At 32.4% G+C, this 11,464-nt stretch overlaps 1 protein-coding gene across 5 annotated transcripts in view; it reads right to left on the bottom strand.

The window, feature by feature from the left end:
* Nucleotides 1-1,990: 1,990 nt before the first annotated feature.
* Nucleotides 1,991-11,464, bottom strand: part of LOC106467083 (AP-5 complex subunit zeta-1-like) — an 89,469-nt gene continuing 79,995 nt past the window's right edge. For 2 of the 5 annotated variants that reach the window (XR_002612349.1, XR_002612350.1), the window contains exons 16-17: nucleotides 8,582-8,741; nucleotides 3,964-4,011 (exon numbers count right to left, since the gene is read on the bottom strand). Coding sequence is in view for 3 of the 5 variants with exons in the window: in XM_022395204.1 (XP_022250912.1) it covers nucleotides 2,074-2,077; nucleotides 3,087-3,167; nucleotides 3,964-4,011; nucleotides 8,582-8,745 (297 nt within the window). In the remaining 2 variants the exon portion in view is untranslated. Of the gene's footprint in view, nucleotides 2,078-3,086; nucleotides 3,168-3,963; nucleotides 4,012-8,581; nucleotides 8,746-11,464 lie in introns of those variants that run through there. The other 3 variants (XM_022395204.1, XM_013927401.2, XM_022395205.1) reach the window with 3 other exon arrangements.

Here is an 11,464-nt window from a genome sequence, read left to right as displayed (position 1 = left end):
CTAATCTTTTCCATTTGTACTTTATGCTGATGTTGTACTCTCTCACTTTGTTCTTCTTGCCACTGTTGCTAACTTTCCTGTAGTTGATGGAGACTTTCTTCCTGTTTCCTTGCTGGTTCCAGTTTCCACTGGTGCTGGTTTTTTACCACTGCTGTAGTCTCTCTTCTTTTTTGATCTTTCTCCTCCAACCACTGCTGTAGTCTCTCTTCTTGTTTATTTTCTTTCTTCTCCAACCACTGCTGTAGTCTCTCTTTTTGCTTATTTTCTTTTTCCTCCAACAACTGCCATAATCTCTCTTCTTATTTCTTTTCTTTCTCCTCCAACCACTACTGTAGTCTCTCTTCTTGTTTCTTTTCTTTCTTCTCCATGATGAAACTATTGCTTCTAATATGATATTTAATCATTCCTCTTCAACTTCTATCTTCTACCCATGTATCTTTAATATCATTGTCACCACTGTATCCTCTCTTCTTTATTAATGTATTTGAGGCTTTGCTTATTTTGTAGTTACACTATTCATTCTCTTCTACTGTCCTTTAACTCCAAGATAATATTAAGTTTTTCATTTTCACTTTTTTATCAGTGTAGTCTTTCTTCTTACATGAAATCTGTTACTTGCCACTTAATAATTCATTCCTTCAACTATACCATTTCATTAACTATTCTTTTTTACTCTTCTGAATAATCCACCCACAAAATTATCTTTAATGGGTAACACAAAGGTCCTATATCTTTTTTACTTAAGGTATACTTAAAGTAAAAAAAAACAACATTCTCATAAATAAAAATAAATCAATACACCTAATGTTTAATTGTTTATAGGTGATTAAAATCAGCACTATAAAACAATAATGAAGCTACCAAAAAAATATAAAAGAAAAAAAAGAGTACCTTCAAATTCAAAATGCCCAGGATAGCATGTTGTTAAAAAAAAGAAATATGGTAATTAGCAATCTGTGAGATGTACTTTGATCAGAAAGAGGATGCCTTTATGAGGTCTCTTCTTCCAGTTCTAAATACAAATTATCATTCTGCACAAATGAGAGCTTCTTGTGAGGGCAATGATACCGTTTTACTATCTCTCCTTCTTTCATAAATTACCAACCTGATGAAGGACTCAGGGCTGAAATAATAATCATGAAATCATGAAAAAATAGCAAGAGAAATCCAGAGAAAACTCATTCCACACAATAAGCCTTTCTATATAAATGTTTTGCCGTCTGTTTTCTAAGTTTTGATGTAGTTCTAACTAAATTTTCTTGACACAGACTAGCCATTCTCATTTTATTCAAGGAAACATCTTATTTTAATTTTCTGCATTAATAGCATTTATTAGAACTTAATTTTATCAACATGTCCTGAGACACATAACTTCTGTAGTGTTGTAATTCTCAAAGAAAATTGATTATACAGTTTTATATCATGATACATTAATTCAATGAAAATTTTGTTACAATTACATGTGAAATAAATCAATGAAAATATTGTTACAATTACAGGTGAAATAATTCAATGAAAATATTGTTACAATTACAGGTGAAATAATTCAATGAAAATATTGTTAGAATTACAGGTGAAATACTTCATTGAAAATATTGTTACAATTACAGGTGAAATAAATCAATGAAAATATTGTTACAATTACAGGTGAAATAATTCAATGAAAATATTGTTACAATTACAGATGAAATAATTCCTTGAAAATATTGTTACAATTACAGATGAAATAATTCCTTGAAAATATTGTTATAATTAGAGATGAAATAATTCCTTGAAAATATTGTTACAATTACAGATGATATACTTCCTTGAAAATATTATTACAATTACAGATGATATACTTCCTTGAAAATATTGTTACAATTATAAATGATATAATTCCTTGAAAATATTGTTACAATTACATATGAAATAAATCTTGAAAATATTGTTATAATTACAGATGAAATAATTCCTTGAAAATATTGTTAAAATAACAAATAATCTTTCATTAATAAAAATAATGATTTTATTTCTCATAACAACTTTCACAAATAATGATGGTCAGCTGTTCATTTCAACAGTCTTCTTGGATTATCTGTTATATAAAACAAGGAGGTTCTTTTACATGCATAACTTATGATTACAAATAAAAAAATTCTATGAGGTAATCACAACTCATATAAAATAAAACATCTTAGCTGTGAATTATAACTTACTCTTCTCAGATATTTACCTTGAAGGAAAAATTAAATGAAAAAATGTATCATTATTCAAAATACTTTGTATAACCTACACTGCTTGCCAACTAATATACTTTATTCATCACTTGTATAACTTATGCTGCTTGTCAACTAATATACTATATAAGTCACTTCTATAACTTTCTCTGCTTGGCAACTAATATACTGTATTAGTCATGTGTATAACTTATGCTGCTTGCCAACTAATATACTGTATTAGTCACTTGTATAACTTACGCTGCTTTCTAACTAATATACTGTATTAGTCATGTGTATAACTTATGCTGCTTTCCAACTAATATACTGTATTAGTCACTTGCATAACTTACGCTGCTTTCCAACTAATATACAGTATTAGTCACTTGTATAACTGACGCTGCTTGCCAACTAATATATTGTATTGGTTACTAGTATATCTTACGCTGCTTGCCAACTACTATACTGTATTAGTCATCTCTATAACTTACACTGCTTGCCAACTAATATACTGTATTAGTCACCTATATTACTTACGCTGCTTGTAAACTAATATACAGTATTAAAATTTTATATTTCATTTCAAATATGGTAGACTCAAGCTCAAGATATCACAATGGGATTTTTTTAATACAGGAAAAATACTTATATGGAGAATAAAGGAGCCAACTTATTATTTACATGATCAAACAACATTAATGTAAGACAAAAAATCAAATATTTTAACAGTAAAAGATCATAAATTGTGAATGGAAAAATATCATTAAAAACTATAGTAAATATTGTTATTATCTTTATAGAGTAAGTGTAAAATATATTAATTCTGGTATAAATCAGTTTAAATAAAGCAAAGTGATGCTTGTTTGTCATATTGTTTATACAACCTACATTTTTAAATCCTTATATGTTTCTAACATCAAACAAGCTGTCCTTAAAGCAAATGGGAGTGATGTCACATCCTGATGCCACCTAGTGAGAACAAATTCCATAATTGAAATTAAAACAAAATTAACAATGAATATTAGTGGACATAAAACGTGGTAAAGTGAAAGCTGTATCTTTACCAACATACTCTTTTAGACAGATTATATTTCAAGTATATACATGCTTTCTTTATGTTGGTGTTTATTGTTATTTTTATGAAAATCAAAAATATTTTTAATGTGGAATCTGATCCATCTTCTAAACAATGCAAACACAATTCACTACTTCAACAAATCAGTTTATAATCACTACATCAACAAATCAGTTTATATTCACTATGTTAACAAATGTATATGCAATACACTAAGTATATAAAATAAAGCTATGACTAGTAATGATTACTTATGAATATTATACTATGTATATACAATAAAGTTATGACTAGTAATGATGACTTATGAATATTACACTATGTATATACAATAAAATTATGACTATTAATGATGACTTATGAATATTACACTATGTACATACAATAAAGTTATGACTAGTGATGATGACTTATGAATATTACACTATGTACATACAATAAAGTTATGACTAGTAATGATGACTTATGAATATTACACTATGTATATACAATAAAGCTATGACTAGTAATGATGATTTATGAATATTACACTATGTATATACAATAAAGCTATGACTAGTAATGATGATTTATGAATATTACACTATGTATATACAATAAAGTTATGACTAGTAATGATGACTTATGAATATTACACTATGTATATACAATAAAATTATGACTAGTAATTATGAATAATGGTAATTATACCTTCCAGATTCCAGATCCTTTGATGGATTCAAAACCACTGAGGCTGCACTACAAAGTTAAAGAATCATTGAACCACTCATGTTTATTGATCTTTCATTGACAAATATAAACAGTTAAATCTACCATATGGAAGTTCTTATTCTTACTTTTTATCATAGCTAAATGTTTACCAAAAACAATATTATGTCTTTTAAAATTCAAATATTTTAATTTAATTTCTCTATTAACAGCTGGTAAGCTTATAATAGCATTGAAATAACATCATGCAATTCATATGAATTTACGTACAAACATAAAAATAACTTTTAATAAATAACTACACAGAGGTGATTGGTTTTTGGACCATATTTACAAATTAGTGACAAATCAGACAAAACATTAACAATACAGAGACATGATACAGTAAAAGTAACTTAATCTCTTCTAACATACAAAGCATTAACAATACAGAAACATGATATAGTACAAGTAACTTAATCTGTTCTAACATACAAAACACTAACATTACAGAAACATGATACAGTACAAATAACTCGCATCTGTTCTAGCATACAAAACACTAACAATACAGAAACATGATACAGTACAAGTAACTTAATCTGTTCTAACATACAAAACATTAACAATACAGAAACGTGATACAGTACAAGAAACTTACATCTGTTTTAACATACAAAACATTAACAATACAGAAACTTGATACAGTTCAAGTAATTTAATCAGTTCTAACATACAGAATATTAAAAATACAGAAACGTAATATGATACAACTTAATCTGTTCTCATATACAAAAGAGGGTTTATTATAATGCACACTGAAAAGGCTAAACAGGACACAGTAGCTGATCTGGGTATGAATGGTCAAAGTCTTAGGAAGGAAAAAATGTTGTAGGAAAAGGAGTATATAAGTGTGGTGGAAGAGGATGCAAACAACAGTAATCACAGGTGAGGATGAGGAGGAAACAAGTAAGAGAGAGAGAGAGAGAAGGTAGAAGAGTGAAGGAGTCAACGGTTGAAATGGGGCATGCATATAATTGCGTGTGGAAGCACCATGTTGTTTTGGCAACACTCTCTGCAGGGAGTCTTCTCATAAAGCCCTGTAGGCATCCATTAATGTATGAGCATAAAATAATATAGATGAAGAACTTGAAAGAAGAATTAAAAATAAACTATAAGTGAATAAATAAAGATGTGAAATTAGGCATATAAAAAAACATGACTATTCTAGTGGATTTCTATGAAGAGTTGAAGGTATGTACGTATTTCCATTTGTTAATTTTTAACATTATATTGCACTGTATGTTGATGATAATAGATAGTTAGTGATATAGTAAAGAAAATGGAAAATAAAATATAAATATTTACCATTAAACAAATTTTGAGATTCATTTATGAGATTCTAGAGATACAAGTGAAATGTTTTGTTTTTCTGTAATTACAATCTTTCAGGAACATTCTTATCAAATTTTAAACAATTTCATTCACTAGTTATATTTTTTGGAATGAAATATCATGAAAGTAACGTTACCTCCTAGAAAAATTAGTAGCCAGCAGTCATAGGGTTAAGGTCTCAGTCAGGCACTGGAGATGGGCGAAGAGAATGGAATGGAACAGAGTCATTTGTATAACTTATGCTGCTTGCCAACTAATATATTGTATTAGTTACTTGTATAACTTATGCAGGGGCAGGGATGGTAATATCCCCAACAAATAACAAGAAGATTGAGGATGTGGAAGTAAATGCTTGTCCAGCATACAAATATCAGAAGTCATACCCCACAACTAGATATGCCTCAATTAGAGAGGGAAGTATCTGTGAAGGGAAATCCAGTTTGAGTAATTGAACACCAGAAGGAGTATTAGCACAGTTCAGTCACCATGACAAGCCTTTGAGCAGAGGCTCAAAAATGATAACAATGGACCTCTCATGAAAGAAACCCTTAGGTTTGCAAGGACCACTGTAGTAGATACATGAGTGCATTCCCCAAAGGAATGAGGTGTTTCAGGGAAGTCAGAGTCCCCAAAAGTGAAGTGTAAGACCTGGTTAACAGGTATGTAAGAGCTCACACATGAAAAGGAAAAGGCCAAACTAAGTTGAGACAAGAGAGGAAGAAAAGGCCCAAAAGTACCAAACAGTCAGTGGGTGTGAGAATGGACTAAGCTCCCTAGAGAAGTTCCTCAATCCAAACAAATAGTCAACTGTAAAAGAAGGAAGGTTGGAGAAAGGGAAACATCCAGGAATGGGCTAACAGAAAGAACTAGTCCAAGAAAAGGAATGCCAACCTTAGGCTGTGAATGTGACAAGCAAAGACCCTCACAATATCAATGAAGACAAAGGGGCTGATGCTAAGTCAAAGGAAAGTGCAAAGATTGGGAAAATGAAACATAGTAAACAAATGGAGAACAGATTGAGAGTGATGTGCAACACATTGAGGAACTACAGAAAGATCATAGTTGGGGTTGGAGAGAGGAGAAAAGGAAATGGGAGGAAGAGCAAGGAGAAGAGGAGCAATGAAAGATACCAAGATGGAGAAACGAAAAACGACTGATGGAAGAAAATGAGACCAACAGCAGGAGAAGAGATAAGTACACACAGACTTGTATTTGTGTAATAGTCACTAAGAGGAATAGTGATGAACTAGATTTATAGTAGAGGGAAAATGAGAAAAAGAGGAAGGCCTGGAATTCAGAACGAGAAGGTTAGGAGGAAAATTATCTATAAGAGGAATAGGAGTTAAGGGTAAGGTCGAGTACTAGGAATAAATCTGGGAAGATGACGAGGACACAAGTCGTACAACATCAGTCCAAGTCATTACGAAGAAAGGAACATCATTGAAGACATCCAGGAAGGCATCCGAAGCATGAAAAAGTGAAAGAGGGTAGAGAGAAAAAAGACAATAATGCAAAAATGGGGAACCAGAAATTGAAATAGAAGTTAATTCTCTCTACATGGGCTCAGTCAAATTGACTAAACATGTGACCACTTTGTACTCGTTTAACCCTTCTAGTACGGGTGGGTGGATTCCACCCAGCCTGTATTCCCCCAAATAAACATAAAGCAGTTATACTGTTACCTTTTTAATATGTATACGTATCTTCACAAAATTGTGCAGCTAATCAGTAAACATTACCACGCTTTTGTACACAAAGTATCAGACTTTTAAATTAAATTTTAACATTTCTTCATCAATTATTTGCTCGTGCATTTTTTATTTTTGAATGCTGAATATCTAACATGCAAAGTAATTTTGATTTTAAGGTTAAAAATACTTCTATGCAGCAGAAAATTATCAAGTTTCACATGCAAAATCTCTATAGCCTTCTAATAACCTCTAGATAATTATCAAAATTTTGTTTACAAAATCTTTTATATTTTTTCTGTTATTTTCACTATTGTATCTCTGTATGGGTTTAGTTGAATCGACCGTCCTCCTACCACCATAAAAAATTAAGAAAAATATATAAATTATTCTTTATTCATTCTAGAATGACTACAAATTATAACAAGAAACCACAAATGTTTAGTCAGAATAGCTTAAATCTCATAACATTATACATATATAAAAATTTATTCTTATTTTATTGACCTTTCAGCAGTGTCTGACTAACACTACAGAAGTTGAGTTATGCAATGCACATCATATACAAGAATATTGAACCATGGCTGAAACATCCCTGAAAGTTAACAAGCCTCCAGAAATCATAATGAAAATAAGGTCTAAGTTTGAACAACATCACTCACTCAGGACCAAGTACAAATCACAGTCATTCGAGAATTAAGGATAAAAATGAAAGCTTTTGAAACTAAAGTTTCATTAATGATGCAAATCTCAATAAATTCAACTCAGAGACAAGGAGAAAAATGAAGTTACCATAAGTGCAAGTAGATAGAGGAAATTGTGCATGAGGTGTGTTGCGCTTCTGTAAGGAGAGAGCATTTACCATATCATGACATCATCATGTACCAGCAGAATTCACATGAAATTAGGTAGGAGTTCCCTCAAAGCTAGTAGCATGCAAATCTCTGGTAAAAAAACCATGCTAATAATATATGACATCTCTGTTACACAGAAGAGATCAACAGAGAAGAATATGATGTTAAAACAGTATTTACCATATCTCATTCTTTTTACACAGAAGAGATCAGAAAAGATTATGTAGTAAAACAGTATTTAACATATCACGTCCTTGTTACACAGAAGAGATCAACAGAGAAGAATATGCTGTTAAAACAGTATTTACCATATCTCATTCTTTTTACACAGAAGAGATCAGAAAAGATTATGCAGTAAAACAGTATTTACCATATCACATCCCTTTTACACAGAAAAGATCAACAGAGAAGAATATGCTGTTAAAACAGTATTTACCATATCTCATTCTTTTTACACAGAAGAGATCAGAAAAGATTATGCAGTAAAACAGTATTTAACATATCACATCCCTTTTACACAGAAAAGATCAACAGAGAAGACTACACTGTTAAATTGTAACACAAAAGAGATGAAGAAAGAAGATCATTTAAACAAATTCTGTTACATCCAAAAAATGTTTTTTTTATATTATAGTTCTACTGAAAAGTTTGTTGAAACAGAGTAATGTGAAAGCTAAAACTTGCTTTGGAATCTGCAAGATGGCCAGAAGTTCAGAAATCCTTTCCACAACTATCCCTCTTATCTTGTGGTATTTTTCCTCTTCTTCCTTAGATAGCAGAAGCTGTTTTCTGACTTTACTTAAGCACAGAATAACCCTTGGAAGCAGGTCTTGACATCTTGTTCCTAACTAACAAAAATGTGACAATAAAATAAGCATAAGAACATATAAAACTAAAGATACAACATTCAAATAGACATTTTGCTATTAAGTATGCTGGCTAGAAATTTTCTAGAACAATCCATTCATTTGCATACGTAAAGTAAACTGATCACTTAACATGTATGTTAACTGTTTGGTCCTTACAACTGGTGATGTACTTTATTTCATCAATAGTCTATAGGATAACAGGTAAAATGAAAGATCTCTCAATACTTCAGAGTGGCATGACAGTAACAACAAAAACCCTAAAATATACACTTTTACCAAAACTACAGAACGTGTGGTTAAAGTAACAACAGAAACCCTAAAATATACAATTTTACCAAAACTACACAACATGTGGTTAAAGTAACAACATAAATCCTAAAAAATACACTTCTACCAAACTACACAACATGTGGTTAAAGTAACAACAAAAACCCTAAAATATACGCTTTTACCAAAACTCACAACATGTGGTTAAAGTAACAACAAAAACCCTAAAATATACGCTTTTACCAAAACTCACAACATGTGGTTAAAGTAACAACAGAAACCCTAAAATATACACTTTTACTAAACTACACAACATGTGGTTAAAGTAACAACCAAAACCCTAAAATATACACTTTTACCAAACTACACAACATGTGGTTAAAGTTACAAAAGAAAACCTAAAATATTGTTGTGTATCTGCTTGTTTGTTAATTTCCGGATTAAATTCTTTCAGAGAAACTTTGGCGATACAAGTCGCTTCTTGATTAACCCAGTTTATTCTTTTTCGATACAAACTTTAGTACACAGTAATTTCACAATCAGTACGTTTCTCGTCACTTTAAACTTAACTACTTTTATAATACACGCTATAAATCACAGTGATTCAAAATATCTATAACTTCGCTTTGTACGAGTGCAAAACATTAGCTCAAAACAGAATCGTAAATTACCCGGAACTCTCTTCATTCCCACAGGACATTTCTTCTTTTGTACTGGTCTCCGTCTTATTAGCTTCCATGGGATTCATTTGCTCCATCAGAAAATGTCCCATTTTCTGTAGCAGTCACATCAGTGGTAGTAACTTCATTAACGGCTTCACTGTTTTCCTTCTCAAAACCGAGTATAGTTTCTTCTTCGACAGTGGCTTTTTCAGGTGACACGTCTTCAGCAGCGTTATTTGTTCTGTTGTTCATTTCGTTCCAACTGAAATGTCCTGGACCGTGATGATGCCAAAGCCTGTTGGCATACACCACCTTCGGTTTACCTCGCCAACCACATTTTAATCAGAAAGTCACGTCTGAGAGATGATCCACTATGTCATATGGCCTTCCCATGGAGAAGACAACTTAGGAGACTTCCCTTTGGTTTTCCGGGGATTATACAACTACACCTTGTCTCCTGGTATAAAGCTGACTTCAGTAGATCTCTTATCATAACATTGTTCATGGAATCAGCAAACGTTTTTAAGTTTGAATGCACATGATGAAGAATATCATCCATCTTTTCAGATAACACTTTTACGAACTCTGGCACATTTTCAGGCAACTCTTCGTAAAGTGGGCATCATGTTATCAGGTCCACTGGCAACCGAAGTTCCCGACTAAACATCAGCTTTGCTGGAGTGTATCCAGTGGCTTCATCCTCTGTTGTTCTATAGGCCATCAACAGTGGAAGGATTAAAACATCCCAGTCATCTTGGTGGCTATTACAAAACTTTGCCATATCCTGTCCCAGTGTCCAATTGTACTTTTCTACCATCCCCTCAGACTATGGGTGAAGTGGTATTGGCCTAGTCTTTCGTAGGTCAAACAACTTGAAGCATTCATGGAACACAGCTGATTCAAAGTTATGGCCTTGATCCGAATATAGTTTGTATGTCATATCAAATCTGAAGAAGAAATCACTAATAGCCAAAGCTACAGTTGTAGCTTCCTGATTTGGTACTGCATATGCCTCAGGTCACTTGGTGAAATAATCCATCAACACACAAATGCACCTAGCAATATCAATGGCTACTCTTTCCATTGATGCACCAACATGATATAACTTCATTGGGGCATGTTCCTTATGCTTTGGTCCCCTTTTTTGCACAACATGTACTGCAGGTCCTGCACCATTCTTCCACATCTTGCCTCATAACTATCCAGTAAAATCTCTGTCATAGGTGACTCAATGTCTTCTTAACTCCAAGATGTCCTCCTGTTAAACTATCATGGGATTGATGCAGCACAACTTCCCATAACTTTCTCGGTATAATTGTTCGCCAGGTCGTCACTTTCCCATCTGCAGTTTCCCATCTCCGAACAAGAATACCACCTTCAAGCTTCAACTGGTCCCATTGTGCCCAATAGTTCTTTGTCACAAGACTTAAGCTAGACACCTTCTCCCAAGCAGGGTGCAAAACACTTGCTTGTAGAAAATCAATTATTGGCTTCAAATATTGGTCTTTCTCCTGTTCTATACCTGGTTACACTTCACCATCATCAACTCCTTCAGTCACTTTGACTTCAGCTTGATGGCACCTGGTTAGTTCAACCTCTCTTTTGCAACAATGTCTGCAGTCTTTTTGCAGGGTCCTTGGCTCAGTCTGTCAGCATTTCCATGAGATTTACCTTCTATGTATTCAATATCATAGTTATACTAGTCTATCTTTTCGATCCAAAGTGCCAGTTGTCCCTCTGGGTTCTTTAATGATCTTAACCAGCATAAT

This window comes from Limulus polyphemus, unplaced genomic scaffold (genome assembly GCF_000517525.1).
Source record: "Limulus polyphemus unplaced genomic scaffold, Limulus_polyphemus-2.1.2 Scaffold2483, whole genome shotgun sequence".
NCBI classification, from domain to species: Eukaryota; Metazoa; Arthropoda; class Merostomata; order Xiphosura; family Limulidae; genus Limulus; species Limulus polyphemus.
This window is presented reverse-complemented; position numbering and strand designations above follow the sequence as displayed.